This window comes from Myotis davidii, unplaced genomic scaffold (genome assembly GCF_000327345.1).
Source record: "Myotis davidii unplaced genomic scaffold, ASM32734v1 scaffold766, whole genome shotgun sequence".
NCBI lineage: Eukaryota > Metazoa > Chordata > Mammalia > Chiroptera > Vespertilionidae > Myotis > Myotis davidii.
The window spans coordinates 90,546-106,344 of NW_006296846.1; the positions used below are offsets into that span (position 1 = coordinate 90,546).

The 15,799-nt window shown below is 45.1% G+C and overlaps 1 protein-coding gene and 1 long non-coding RNA gene across 4 annotated transcripts in view; one reads left to right on the plus strand and one right to left on the minus strand.

Annotated features, from left to right (window-relative positions):
• LOC107184479 overlaps nucleotides 1–2,819 on the minus strand; it is a 10,833-nt gene extending 8,014 nt beyond the window's left edge. Inside the window, exon 1 of the long non-coding RNA XR_001515326.1 lies at nucleotides 2,679–2,819. This is a non-coding gene — a long non-coding RNA (uncharacterized LOC107184479). The remainder of the gene's footprint in view (nucleotides 1–2,678) is intronic.
• Nucleotides 2,639–15,799, plus strand: part of HPS3 (Hermansky-Pudlak syndrome 3) — a 73,038-nt gene continuing 59,877 nt past the window's right edge. For 2 of the 3 annotated variants that reach the window (XM_015569708.1, XM_015569709.1), the window contains exon 1: nucleotides 2,639–2,966. In XM_015569708.1, the coding sequence (XP_015425194.1) occupies nucleotides 2,750–2,966 (217 nt within the window). In that variant the 5' untranslated portion in view covers nucleotides 2,639–2,749. The remainder of the gene's footprint in view (nucleotides 2,967–15,799) is intronic. The other variant, XM_006772579.2, reaches the window with a different exon arrangement.

Consider the following 15,799-nt stretch of genomic DNA (forward strand, 5'->3'; position numbering starts at 1 on the left):
TGCACTGTTCTTGTAAGTTTCACTTGTTTACACCATGGTTATACTTCCTGCACTTCCCCAGCCCATTAGATTCCCAGATAAGATCTAGGGAGTGTTATAAGGTCAAGCCTAATTATGCTAAGAGGACTGTGCCCTCCAAGCTAGGGCTTATTTGTGACTTTGCCAGCAAGTCAGTCGGAGGCTTAACCCTATATCAGTTTCCCACACCTGGGGTTTCTCTTTTTAATTGATTTTTCCGTGAGGCAATAGCAACCCCACCTTGGCTCACTTGTGTCACTGTGATTTTTATTTCTCAGTGAGTAATCTCTGTCCTGCCTAGTCTCTCCCCTGTTGCTTCTTCAGTCCTAAGCCCTTCCTTGTTTCACTGTTCCCAGCTTTAATAAACATACTCTCAAAAGCACCTAAACTTGTGCTGTGAAATCTTTCCTGCACAAAGTCAAGAATTCACACACTACAAGCTGGCCCAAGGCAGACCCACTCAGGGCCAGGTCCCTGTCTGAATAACAAAAGTAGGAGTAATTTTTCCATGCTTATTGTGTTCTTGCTGTCTGCACTTGGAACTATGGAGTCATTTGTAGGAGGGACTGGGTATATCCTCTTTGTGTTGATAAAAAAGAGACAACAGCCCAGCCAGTGTGGTTCAGTGAACTATGAACTAGGACAGTGATTCCTAAAGTGGGCGCTACCACCCCCTGGTGGGAGCTGCAGCGATCCAGGGTGGTGGTGATGGCCACAGGTGCATTTGTTTTAACTTTTTTTGTATTACCTTTCTATTCTGAGTTCAATAAATAGTTTCATAATTTCAAACTTCAATGTTTCTAATTGATACCTTTTTTTACTATATTTTACGAAAAAGGTAGAAACATTAATACATATATCTTTCTGTTTAATTGCTATTAAAATTTTTAAAAAATTAATTTCCAGGGGGCGCTGAGTAATATTTTTTCTGGAAAGGGGCGGTAGGCCAAATAAGTTTGGAAACCACTGAACTAGGAGGTCACAGTCTGATTCCTGGTCAGGCCACAAGACCGGGTTGCAGGCTTGATTCCCAGCCAATCAATCATACTCTCTCATCACTGATGTTCCTATCTCTCTCTTCTTCTCCCTAGAACAGCGGTTCTCAACCTGTGGGTTGCGACCCCTTTGGGGGTCGAACAACCCTTTCACAGGGGTCGCCTAAATACATCCTGCATATCAGATATTTACATTATGATTCATAACAGTGGGAAAATTACAGTTATGAAGTAGCAACAAAAATAATTTTATGGTTGGGGGTTACCATAACATGAGGAACTGTATTAAAGAGTCGCGGTATTAGGAAGGTTGAGAACCACTGCTCTAGAACCTCTCTGAAATCAATATATAAAATATATTTTTTAAAAAGAGAGACAACAGACCCAAAATGGAGTCATTTGTGCTAAGCTCCACATCACCAAATGGAGACTTAATTTCTAACTTAAGACAGCCTTCTCCAGAAGTGAATCATAAACAGTTAATCTGGAATTACCTGATGGGCACTAGTGAGGTCATCTGCCTGATAATTTCCTGCCATCCCCTAAAGAAAGGTGACCTTGCCACAAGCAACCAGCTCTTTGCTTGTATAACTTTCTGTCCCACCCCCTTCTGCCTATAAAAGTCTATCATTTTGTACAGCTTGTTGGAGATCCTTTCTATTTGCTAGATGGGATGCTGCTCAATTTGTGAATCCTTGAATAAAGCCAATAAGATCTTTAAAATTCACTCGGTTGAATTTTGTTTTTAACAGTGTCCTCTGCCACCTTAAAAGGTAGCAGAGCATGCCACCCAAAACTAGGCTTCTTGGCCTATGGATTATTTTGAGAAACAGCAGATACAACAGAAGTTCTGAAAACAGAGAAGTCACCCTTCTGTAGGGACATCTGTCTTTAGAAAGGAAATCTCCCCATGTAAGGTGTCTCCCTCTCTGCACCAGGAAGAAAAGGACCAGTCTAACTCACCAGGACTTCTCAATGGGGAGGAAGAGACTTACAGCTGCATAACCACCTTACCCTCTTGTATGTAGGATTACAACTAAAAACTCCACGTTTGAGATGCTAGGAATAGATACAGATTACCGGATAGTTTTAGGACTGAGAGCCAGTGGATTTCTGGCCCTTACTCCTTTTTTTTTTCTGTTCTCTGCGGCTCAAACTAACCTATCAAATACCTGGAGTTCACTAAATGATGTCCACAAATTCTTTCATTCCACAAACTTGTTTGTTTTTGCCAAGCACGTTCTAGGCATCGTTTTTTCTAACTAAACCATTCTAGAATTTAAAGTATTCCTGAGCAGCTCCTCCTGTATTTAGTAGCGAGTTGCGCTGTGTGCACCCTACTGCAGTTATTGCAGCCCTACACTCCAGAGGCTCAAGGCTGGGGATGGGGTGGGGGACATCAGTGATGCCCCTGAATCAAGTAGGAAATAGTACATGAGAGCAGATGACTAAATGTGAAAACGTATTCCAGGGCCTAAAATCTCTCTTGGTCCAGAGCCGCCTTCGCATCCGGGGCTGGGGCGGGGCTCGGCAGACGGGCGGGCTGCTGTGACCACCCTCTCAGCCTCAGCTCCGCCCCGCCCCGCTCCGCAGCGGCCACTTTAAGAACTGGAGCCGCGGGCGGACCGCTGGCGCTCACGTGACCCGGCAATCGCTCTCACTCACGGAAGTGGTCCTTCCTCTGCGGCCGGCGCGGGGTCCCCGGGCGCCAGGACTGGCTCACTGCGGTGGCCGGGATGGTGCAGTTGTATAATCTGCACCCATTCGGGTCGCAGCAGGTGGTGCCCTGCAAGCTGGAGCCCGAAAGGTTCTGTGGCGGGGGCCCCGATGCGCTGTTCGTGGCAGCGGGCTGCAAGGTGGAGGCGTTCGCCGTGGCCGGACAGGAGCTGTGCCAGCCGAGGTGCGCCTTCTCCACGCTGGGCCGGGTGCTGCGCCTGGTCTACAGCGAGGCCGGTGAGTAACGATGGTACCGTGGCGCCTTGGGGCCTCCGTCAGTCTACCGAGCGTCTGGAGGCAGGCCTGGGAGGGAAAGGGTCTTCGTGCTTCCGGGAACTTGCCGGAAGCTTGGGTAGTGGGGCGGCTGATGACTGAAAATACGCTGAGCTGTGCTGTTGTCCTGGCAACGATTGGTGAGAGCCTGCTTTTAGAGGGCGGGGGATTCTGACTGCTCCTCCTCATCTTCCCCTAGTCCAGTGGTTGGCAAACTCATTAGTCAACAGAGCCAAATATTAACAGTACAACGATTGAAATTTCTTTTGAGAGCCAAATTTTTTAAATTAAACTATATAGGTAGGTACGTTGTTATTAACTTAATTAGGGTTCTCCTAAGCTGGCCTTTGCTAAAAACGTCCTCAGTCTGATTGAGGTATGTTTGCTGAGGTCGACCCCTTCCACCTCTCCCATCCACACTCGTCTTGTATACTTGTTTCCTCTATCTCCTTTCGTTCATCCTGTCTATATGTCCAAACCATCTCAACATACCTTTCTCAATCCTCGACACTACATCTTGTTTCACTCCACAACGTTCCCTAAAATTAACTTAATAAACTTTACTTTTGTCACCCTTGCACTATTTGCGGACGCTTCTGGCACTAACCACTGCACAACGAGACTGCTGACTGACTGGCTCACTCAACTCCTGCATGAATCTCCTGCGCCTCTCCCGCGCTGTGTATCCCTTGGCCTGCCTGTGCCCTGTCTCCCATCGCCCAACCAACCGACACACCTCCCCCCCACTTCTTCTAACGCCACTTCTTCAAAATAGACTCGCCCAGTCCGAAAACTGACTTCTGCGCATGGGCCACGATGTTTCAATCGCACTGTACGTGTGTGCCCGCAAGTGGTATTTTGTGGAAGAGCCACACTCAAGGGACCAAAGAGCCGCATGTGGCTCGCTAGCCACGGAAAAAAACAAAATGGGAACAAATACAATATTTGTATTTGCATGTGGCCTGAGGGCCGTAGTTTGAGGACCCCTGCCCTAGTCAGTAAAGCCTGTGGTTGGGTAACTGGGTTCCACTCACTGTAAGAAACCCAGGCACTTAAAAAAATAACAACAAACACACACATTTCAAACACAGACAAAAGTAGGGAGAATAGTAACCTGAGACCCCAGGTACTCCCAGCTTCAACAATTAGGCCAACTCATGGCAAGCCCTGTTACACCCATACCTATATCCACTGTCGATTTTTGAAAGCTCACATTGTATGATGATTTTAAAATCTATATATGTGGAACTCCCCTGCTGGAAGCCGGTCCATCCTTGCTGCTTGACACAGTTGCTGCAGGGAAGAAACATCTGCACAGCATATGTTTAAAGGGACCTGGCCAATATGGCATACTGTTCTTAATGATTACTCCCCTACTTAGCGCTGTGTTTTAACCAAGGTCACCTCTCCGGGAAAGGTTGTTTCCCCAGGTGGGGATTTTTCCCTGGAGTTAGGGATTAACAGGACTAAGAAAGGGAATAAATCAGTAAAACCCCTTAACTAAGTGCCAGGTGGGTAGTTAATCACTTTAACTAGGAACTCGAAGGCTTAAACTACATTATCTTTACTTAGGATACTCTCCTTCAGTTACTTCCTTGTAGCTTAACAGAACAATAGAGTAGTGACCTTGGAATGGAGATAACAAACACCCTAACCTTTGGAATAGAATGGATAGGATTAAAATCAACTGGTATAAATACAGATATAACAGGAGAATAAAGACAGAACCTGGCTGGAGAACCTAACTACAGAACCTGGCTAGGCTGCTGATCAACTGAACACTGTCTGTGTCATTTCTTCTTTGCTGACTTCGTCCACACCTTTGGGAACCCTTGGACCTGCTGGGGTTGGACCCCAACACTCCCCTCTTTGAATGCCCATCCATCCCCACACTCTTACCCTGTCCCCAACCCCACCCCTGCCTCCAAACAGCTTAGCAGCATCCGCTATTATTTTTCCACCAGAAAATTGAAGTGTACCAGGGGGCACTGTGTGTGTGTGTATATCCCTATTTTAGAAAACTCCAATATTTAATAATAGGTACTTAAGATTGCAAAAAGATTCAACATAGGATTTTAAAAAACTGTCTAAAAAATACACTTAAAATTCGATTCCTCCTTTTCCAGAGGGGTGTAAAGGTGTAAATATTAGTATTACAGTGGAACCACTTCCGTTATTAATGAAGTGCAGAGCATCTAGTCCAGGGGTGGGCAAACTTTTTGACTCGAGGGCCACAATGGGTTCTTAAACTGGACTGGAGGGCCGGAACAAAAGCATGGATGGAGTGTTTGTGTGAACTAATATAAATTCAAAGTAAACATCATTACATAAAAGGGTACGGTCTTTTTTTTTTTTTTTTTTTAGTTTTTTTCATTTCAAACGGGCCGGATCTGGCCCGCAGGCCGTAGTTTGCCCACGGCTGATCTAGTCCCTTCTCTGTCTGCAGGTGTGAGTTCATTGAAACTTTTGGATCTCAGTTTCAGTTAAAAAAATAAAACAGTTGAATCGCTAGATCAGTGATTTCCAGGCACTGGGATTTTGTGGATCAGTAAAAAACTGAGGCTGCCAAACATAGTATCTGTTCATTTTATCAACTAAATATATATATTTTTAAAAATGAAGAGTCCTTATATTTACTGCCACCATTATTTATAAAAGTAAAAACAGCCCCAAATGTTGGATGTCTTTGCTTTATGATCAACTTACTACACTGTAATTAGTTTTTCATTTTGACTAGTGAAGACATCAACAGGGGCCTGTAATGGTTCATGGACCTGTTTGAACATTTTTAGATCTGTAAGTTCTCTTTTAGCAGAAGATTCTGATTTAGGTATTTCTTATGAAATCAGTTTCAGTCGTTTCACAATATTGGTGGTTTTTCTCACCCAACCCCCTTTTAGGCACAGGAGTTCTCACCTGAAGAGCTCTACTGAGAGCCAAATTCACCAATTTCAACTTTACTGTGTGTGTGTGTGTGAGAGAGAGAGAGAGAGAGAGAAAGAGAGAGAGAGAGAGAGAGAGAAGCAATACACTGTTTACATTATTTGCTCCATTCTTCCAAATGGACATTTATTCTAGAATTGAAAGTGGCAGGCATTTTATAAACTTTAAACTTTCTTGACTGTCAGTAGTGGTGATTCTAGGGATCCTTGGCACCTAAGAATTACCTGGAGGAAGTTTTAAAAAATACCGTTAATATAAGAAACATTCAAACCTGTAAAGAACTTTATGAGTTTATTTGAGCCAAACTGTCAACAATTGCTGGGAAGCAGAATCTCAGGTATTGAGATAATGCTCTGGATAATGGTGGTTTTTCACCTTGTTTCATACATTGCAATCAAAGGAGGAGACATAAGTGGGTTCCATGAAATCCATTGGTGATTGATTAGAGAGGCAGGAGAAATTAAAAGGCGGTTAGGGGAGGAAAACTCTGGGATTGGATAAAAAGTAAAATGATAGACACATGCTTCTTTTACTTTTTTAAAAAATATATTTTTATTGATTTCAGAGAGGAAGGGAGTGGGAGAGATAGAAACATAAGTGATGAGAGAGAATCATGGATCTGCTGCCTCCTGCACGCCCCCTACTAGGGATGGGGCCCACAATCCCTAGCATGTGCCCTTGACCGGAATTGAACCCAGGACCCTTCAGTCCGCAGGCTGATTGTCTATCCACTGAGCCAAACCAGCTAGGGCACATGCTTCTTTTACATAGGTGGGAAAGGATAGTCAGTTAACAATCAACAATTAATGATAACAATAACAATGAGGGAGTTTGTGGTCTCCACCTTGGAGCCTTGGCACATTGGTTGTGCCCTGAGGGGTCTGGAAAAAGAGAAGTTACAAGTTACCCTGACATTCCACAGGTATGTTATCTAGGTGCAAAAAGACGATAGGCTCAGTAAAAATTGAAGTTGATCTTTGCCAGGAAAGATATTGGCCTAGGACAGTGATCGGCAAACTGCGGCTTGCAAGCCACGTGAGGCTCTTTGGCCCCTTGAGTGTGGCCATGAAGTTTCAATTGCACTGTTACGTGTGCGCCCCTACGTGGTATTTTGTGGAAGAGCCACACTCAAGGGGCCGCAGTTTGCTGACCACTGGCCTAGGACATGACTACCCACCATAGATTGCTGGGAAGATACCTAGGACAAGACTTTTTACCATAGACTGCTTTTTAACTAAAGTTTTAATTTCAGACCATCCTTTGTGGTTACTTTATTTATTTTTAAAATTTTTTTCTTTGTGGTTACTTTTGGTTTCTTGAGTTTGCAAGGTTGCCACGCAGGTCTTTCCTGAGCTAGTCAGGTTAGCATGTGGCCCCTTTTCGTCCACAATACCAATGCCTGGACCACAGCCTCAAAAACCAGTGTCAGTTTTCTGAGGTGTGGCCCAGCATTGGGGTAGTCTAATATTTAGCCAGGATTGAGAACCACTGGGCCTAGAGCCATACTGGCTACTGTGGGCAGTGAGTAGGATGGTGACCTCATTAATGAGGCCTTGAAATCAAAGATGTTTTTATAATCTGGTTGCTGTCTTAAAGGAAGTTCAGGAGTCATGTGGAATGTATTAGCATGGGTTATATGGTTCAAGGGTAACTTTCAGTTCTCGCTTGAACCTCAACCGCTGGGTACAGCTTCTATTAGTCTACACATAGCTAACTCCTAGTTATGCGGATATCCAGGTAACTTGTCTTCCATGTCTCAGCTTTTACTTTTTGGTGTTCTTTCCTCCCATTCACAGTAACTTGGACATGAGGGAATTTATGCTCTAAGCACCCAGTGTCTTCCTCTGTAGGCAAATCCCCCATCAAAAACAGAATGAATTTCATATCAGCCATTTATATGGGGTGGGCAAAAGTAGGTTTACAGTTCATATGGAAAATACAATCATTAATAATACTAGAATAAACTGTTTGGTGTACTCATAACTGTAAACCTATGTTTGCCCAATCCTATGTTTACTGTAAGTGCTTTGCAGGCCTCAAGCAGTAAATAATTTCAGTTTTATTATGTTGTTTTTTAAAATCTCTAATAGGGTGCTATTCTCCTTTCATAAGATTTGGGGGTATAGGGAGAAAGGTAGAAATTTTAAGTCATAAAACATATTTTAATGCATTGTATATTATTTCTGCCTTTTAAAAAATACGTTTTTATTGATTTTAGAGAAGAAGAAAGAGGGAGAGGGAGATTGAAACATCAATAATGAGAATCATTGATTGGATGCCTCCTGCATACTCCCTACTGGGGATCAAGCCCGCAACCCAGGCATGTGCCCTTGACCAGAATCGAACCCAGGACCCTTCAGTCCACAGGCCGATGCTCTATCCACTGGGCCAAACCGACAAGGACTGTTCTGCCTTCTGATGTCAATTTTGTCATTGGAGCGCTTTTTTCTTAACCTGGTATTAGTTTTAACCAGATTTTTTAATCTTACTAGAGGCCTGATGCATGAAATTCGTGCAAGAGTAGGGCTTCCTTCCCCCAGCTGCTGGCACCGGCTTCCCTCTGGCACCCGGGACCCGGCCTTCCCTTGCAGCCCTGGCTTTGTCTGGAAGGTTGTCCTGTCTAATTAGCATATTATGTTTTTGTTATTATAGATTACATAAAATGAAAAGTTATTTTTAAAAATCAATGACTCAGCTTAAGAGTAGATATGAGAATGATATTTTATTTAAAAGATTTTTTTAAACTTTTTTGATTTGAGAGAGAGAGAGAGAGAGAAACATGGATTTGTTGGTCCACTTATTTATGCACTCATTGGTTGCTTCTTGTATGTGCCCTGACTGAAGATCGAACCTGAATCTTTGGGGTATGGGGACAATGCTCTAACCAACTGAGCTATCTGGCCAAGAATGGCTTTTTAATTTACAAATAAAAAAAGCCCTGGACTCATGCTGCTTTAAAAAGTTTAGTTCTTTTCTCTTATAAAGGGCTATAGCCTCCACTGAATCCTCTAGAGTTATATCTCCTTTCTAACATTTTGAGAGACAACATTATTGGGGAATGAGCATTGACTTTTAAGCTAACCAAATCCAGGTATAACCAGTTAACTGCCACGATATTTTGAATTTAATTAAAAAAGGTCCACTGCTTGAGTCTATAGACCCTTACGGCATACAAATGGTTAAGTTCCACCTCCATACTTTGTTGACTGTGTGTTGCCTTAGGCAGGTTACTGAGTTTGTCTGAGCTTCAGATTCCTGAGCAATAAAAGGAGAAGGACGTAATATCTTCATGGTCTGCTGTGAGGATTAACTGAAAGAACACTGAATCTATGATCTTAAGGCTTATGAGGTAGACAAACTTAGGAAGTTCTAGGTCAGGGGTGGGCAAACTTTTTGACTCGAGGGCCACAATGGGTTCTTAAACCGGACTGGAGGGCCGGAACAAAAGCATGGATGGAGTGTTTGTGTGAACTAATATAAATTCAAAGTAAACATCATTACATAAAAGGGTACGGTTTTTTTTTTTTTTTAGTTTTATTCATTTCAAACGGGCCATAGTTTGCCCATGGCTGTTCTAGGTCATCTATACTAATAAAAGGGTAATATGCTAAATAGACTGGATCAACCAGACACTTTCTGGGTGTCCAACTTCCTTCCAGACAAAGCCACGGTGGCGGGGGCCGAGGCAGAGGTGGTTAAGGGCAAGCAGACCAGTAGGAGAGCAAGCAGTTAAGGGCGAGATCAGGCCGGCATGGGGGAGCAAGCTGTTAGGGGATGATCAGGCTGGCAAGGGAGAGCAGTTAGGGGGATCAGGCTGGCAGGGGTGAACAGTTAGGGGGCAATCAGGCTGGCAGGCAGGCGAGCTGTTAGGAGTCAGCGGTCCCGGATTGTGAGAGGGATTCCATATTGGAGAGCATGCAGGCTGAGCTAAGGGACAACCCCCCCCTCCCGTGCACGAATTTCATGCACCGGGCCTCCGATCATTTATAAAACAAGTTACTGATTTGAAAACATACAAACCAGCATGAGTGCTATGTACAGTTTGCAGATTATATATAAACAGTTGATATGTAGACTTTATTAATGAAATAGGCATATATTTATAGATGCATGAATAAAATTTTATTATAACTAAAAAAATACTGTTAATTTTAAAATTAATTTACTAACTTGAATATGACACCAGGCAAAAAAAAGAAAAAATAGACAAATTGGACTTTATCAAAATTAAGAACTGTTCTGCGTCACAGGACACTATCAAAGGATTGAAAAGACAGTCCTTTGATATTTGTGAAGCATGTATCTGATAAGAGATTAATATCCAGAATATTAAAGAATTTCTATAATTCAACAACAGAAAAAACAATTCAAAAGTGGGCAAAGGACTTGACAAGCATTTCCAAATGGTCAACAAACACATGAAAAGATGCTCAACATCACTAATCTTCAAGGAAATGCAAATCAAAGCCACAGTGAGATACCATTTCACACCCATTAGAACCCTATATAATAAAGAGGTAATATGTAAATTGACTGTCATGCCCTCATAAGATGGTGGCGCCCACAGTGGGGAGTGGGGCTGGCTGCTCTGCCGCTGATGGCAGCTGCCCAGCTGCCCAGGGTCGGCCCGAGGCACAGGTAACCAGGGCCAGCTGAGGCTTATGCTGCCAGCAGTGGCAGCAGCAGAGGTGTGATGGGGGTGTCACCTTCCCCTGATAGCCGGGTCACCTCCCACCCCTGTGGGCTCCCGGACTGTGAGAGGGGGCAGGCCAGGCTGAGGGATCCCCCAACCCCTCTAGTGGCTATTATAAAAAAAGTAGAAAATAACTGTTGATGAGGATGTAGAGATTTTGGAACCCTTGTGCATTTCTGGTGGGAATATAAAGTGGTATAGAGCTGCTGTGGGAAACAATACAGTGGTTCCTCAAAAAAAACAATTATGTGATCTAGCAATTTCACTTCTGGGTATAGATACGAAAAAATTGAAAATAGGAACTTTTGCAAATATTTGTACACCAATATTCATAATAGCATTTTTCACAAGGGCTAACAGGTGGAAGCAACCCAAATGTCCATCAGTAGATGAAAAGACAGGCAAAATGTGGCATGTATATATATTACCCTTATTAATTATAGCATTATTTATAGTAGCCAACACATGGGAAGTCTTCATTGACAGGTAAACAAAATGTGGCATATACATATCTTATATAATAAAGAGCTAATATGCTAATTAGACTAGACACAGAATGACCTTCCAGAATGACCAGTGAGGGGGGCCAGAGCCAGTGAGCCTGTACCACCAGGCCAGCCATGGTGGGAGAGTTGGCAGTGCGGGCCTAGTCCTGGTGCCACCTCCTTTTGCAGAGGCGGTAGGAGAGGTGGCATGTGGGCCCAGTCCCAGTGCTGCCCCTTCCGCAGAGGCAGTTGGATGGGGCACGACTGTAGCTCCTCAACCTCCCACAGCCCCTCCCCTGGCTGGCCTGGCCCCTGGCCAGCCCCCGCAACCAGTGGGCAGGGGGCGGGGCCAGCACTAAGGAGCAGCGAGCCTGGCTTTTGGTTGAGTGGTGCTCCATCCCCCCCGCCCCCCCCGCTCAGCCAGAAGTTGGGCTCATGGCTGGCAAGCGCAGCGGCGGTGGCAGAAGCCTCTGATGCTTCCGTGGCAAGTGGGCAGTAAGGAGCCCAGGAGGGGTCCTGGACTGTGAGAGCCCCAGACTGCGAGAGGGATATCTGAGTGCTGGCGAATTTCATGCACCGGTCTATATATAGTCTATATATATAAAAGACTAATATGCTAAGTATCCTTCCCATTGTCTGACCGGTCGCTATGATGCGCCCTGACAACCAGGGAGCTTAACACAGGAACTGCTGTGACATGCACAGAGAAATGGCACCATGAACCAGGCACTGACAAAGCAACACTTGGCTTCCCCCAACTGGGACAGAGGCCCTGCCACCATCCCGGAACAACAGCCCACCAAATCGCAGCTGATGCTGCCATGGCGCAAAATGTCGCCCACAGCCCTGCCCAGTTTGCAAATGGTGGCTGTGGGTGCCCGGTAATGACATCATGTTTTTGTTGACATTCTGAAGCCTAAATTTTGGACAGAATATGTCTGAAAACCAACTATTGCCACAACGTACCTCTGAAGCCAAAAGAAAGTGATGTCATCAACAGAATATGTCTGAAGAACAGTTATCGACAAGTACTATCAATACTGGTAGGCACTGCTTTCATAGCGAAAATGAGGAAAATTTGGATGCAGTTATCGAACACAGTTGTGGTGGAATGACTGTTACATGTCAATTTTTCCTATCCCTAAATTTCTTCAATGAAAAACCATCTGATGGAAAATTTGCTCGATGTTGTAGCAAAGGCAGACTTTGTCTAAATGATATAAATTTACCAGAGTACCTGGCATATTTTTAAGAAAATGATAAATGATTCTGACAGTAAAAATTTCATGGAAAATATTCGTTGTTATATCATGTTGTTATTGTTTATTTATTAATCAATTTATATATTATTTTCATGTACATTTTACTAATTTTCTTTCATCTCTGACACTCCTATTATAGAGAAAGGGTGAATTTAGTGATATTAAAATATTTCTTCTAATTAATGTCCTTTTAGCATGCATGAATTCGTGCACTGCGCCACTAGTAATAGAATATTATTTAGCCTTAAAAGGGAATGAAAATCTGACACATGCTGCAACACAAATGAACCTGGAAGACATTGTGCTAAGTGAAGTAAGCCAGACACAAAGGACAAATATTGTATGATTCAGTTAATATGAGGTACCCAGGGTTGTTAAATTCATAGAGACAGAAGGTAGAATGGTGTTTGCAAGAGTTGGGGTTGAGGTCAGGGGAGGAATGGGGAGTTTAATACAGAATTTTGGGGAAGGTGAAAAAGGTCTTGAGAAGGATGGTTGTGACAGTTGTACAACAATTGAATTTACTTGATGCCATTGAATTTTACATTTACAAATGATGAAAATGGTAAATTTTGTTATGGGTATTTTATCACAATAATTTAAAAAAATAATAAGGGACTTATTGGAAGATGGAGGCCACAGGCATATTTTAAAAAATATAAACATAGTCCTAGCCAGTTTGGCTCAGTGGATAGAGCGTTGGCCTGTGGACTGAAGGATCCTGTGTTCAACCTTGGTTGCAGGCTTGATCCCAGGCCCTGTTAGGGGCAGGGGAAGCATGCAGGAGGCAACCAATTCATGTGTCTCTCACATTAATGTTTCTCTCTGTCTCTCCCCTTCTTTTCACTCTCTCTCTAAAAAAATAAAATAAATGAATGAATAAATAAATAGAAAAATATCCTCAATTGAGGATTAACCAAAAAAAAAAATGTGTGTGTGTATAAATTTTTTTTTTTAGCATTATGCTAAGCAAAATAAACCAATCCAGAAACATTAAAACATGCAACAGAATGATGTATTTTAGGAGGGGAGGGGAGTATGGGAAGAAGCTAAACAAAGAACTTAAATGAATACTAGAGGCCCGGTGCACAGATTCATACACCGTTGGGGTCCCTCGGTCTGACTTGTGCCCTCTTGCAATCCAGGACCCATTGGGGGATGTCGGAGAGCCCGTTTCAGCTCGATTCCCACAGGCCAGGCCAAGGGACCTCAACCATGCACTGGGCCAGTTTCAGCCTGATCCCTGCAAAAGCCCAGCTGAGGGACCCCACTGGTGCACAAATCTGTGCAGTGGGCCTCTAGTATGCATATAAGATCTTTGGCAAATCTCTTACCAACCTTCCCCTACCCCCTTTCCTCTGAGATTCATCAATCTATTCCATGTTTCCATGCCTGTGCGTTGAGCATCTGCCCCCCTGGTGGTTAGTGTGCGTCATAGCTACTGGCCAGTCGGCCTGTCGCTTAAGCTTTTATATACATAGACTAGTGGCCTGGTGCACAAAATTCGTGCACAGGGGTGAGGGCCCCTAAGCCAGGCCTGCACCTCTCCAATCCGGGATCCCTCTCGCAATCTGGAACCACTGGCTCCTAACTGCCTCTGCCTGCCTGCCTGGTGCCCCCAACTGTTCCCCTGCTGGCCTGATCGCCCATAACTGATCCCCTGCTGGCCTGATCACCCCTAACTGCCTAACTGCTTTCCCCTGCCAGCCTGATTCCCCTAACTGTTCTCCCCTGCCTGCCTGATCCCCCTAACTGCTCTTCTGTGCCAGCCCGATCCCCCTATCTGCTCTCCCCTGCTGGCCTGATCACTCCCAAACTGCCTCCTCCCCCTTGCCAGCCTGATCTTACCCTTAAGTGCTCGGCCTGATCCCCCTAACTGCCTAACTGCTCTCCCCTGCCAGCCTGATCCCCCTAACTGCTCTTTCCTGCCAGCCTGATCCCCCTAACTGCTCTTTCCTGCCAGCCTGATCCCTCTAACTGTTCTCCTCTGCCTGCCTGATCTCCCTAACTGCTCTTCCCCTGCCAGCCTTATCCCCCTAACTGCCTAACTGCCACCTTCTCCCTTCTGCCTTCTTGCATGTCTCTGGACTTCTCCCTTCTCACACGGCACTGGCCTTCTCCCTTCTGCCTTCTCCTGTGGCACCTTCTCCTGTGGCCTCTGCAAAAAGGACCGTGGCACTGGACCGGCCCTCACAGCTGCTACGACTGCTGGCCCTCAGCCCTTGTAGCCACTGTGGCTTTGTTTGGAAGGATGTCTGGAAAGACGTCGGAAGATGTCGGGTCTAATTAGCATGTCAATCTTTTATTAGTATAGACTAGAGGCCTGGTGCCCAAGAATTTGTGCACTTGGTGGGGGGGGGTTCCCTCAGCCCGGCCTGTGCCGTCTCTGTCTGGGAACCCTCGGGGGATGACCACCTGCTGGTTTAGGCCTGCTCCCTGGGGGGGATTGGGCCTAAGCTGGCAATCAGACATCCCTCTGGCAGCCCGGCAGCCCTCGGGGATGTCCACTTGCCAGCAGGGAGCAGACCCTGAGGCCCTGGCTGGCTGAAAGCAGGTATCTGGGGTTTGTTTATCTTCTATAATTGAAACTTTGTTGCCTTGAGTGGAGCTCAGAGCCAGCCAAGGCCTGCGGGAAGCTTGGCTTCCTCCATCGCTGGGGCAACCAAGCCTCCTGCTTGCTCCAGCTCCATGGCTGCCAGCCGCCATCTTGGTTGGGGTAATTTGCATATAGTCATTCTGATTGGCTGGTGGGCGTGGCTTGGGCATAGAGAAGGTACGGACAATTTACATGTTTCTCTTTTATTAGATTAGACTAAAACTCATGCACTGGGGTAGGGGGGGAAGGGGTCTCTTAGTCTGGCCTTCACCCTCTCCAATCTGAGACCCCTCAGGGAATGTCCAACTGCCTGTTTGTGCCCACATTTTTAACAGATAACAACTCCATTGTTGTTTCTTTCTTATGCTTAAAACCATTGGAATTAGTAGGTATTCAAAGTGTGTATACATTTTGGGGGGACACTCTGTATATCTCTAGTCAGTGGTGAAAGAAACCAACAGCAGATTTGGAACCCCCAGACAGGGAACCTCGCTCACTCCCCATATGTCTCCCCACTTCACTTTCCACCTTCATGGGCAGCAGGAGAATCAACGTTTTCTCTCATTAATTCGGAAAAGCATGTCCTGTCACCCGCTGCCCAGCAGGAGTGCGCTTGGCCCCAAGCAAGCGAGGCTTGCCTTCGCTCATGTGTGCTGGCACCCAAAGTGCACATTCCTCCTCTCCAGTTGCCTCGACTATCCCACTGTTTCACTGAGAAGACAGAATTCCTATCCACCTCTGGGTTCTTGATCTTGAACGCTGACCGAAGGCACCTCAGCGAGGGCTGCCTGTGCCCACCAGGTGTGTGTGTCTGCATC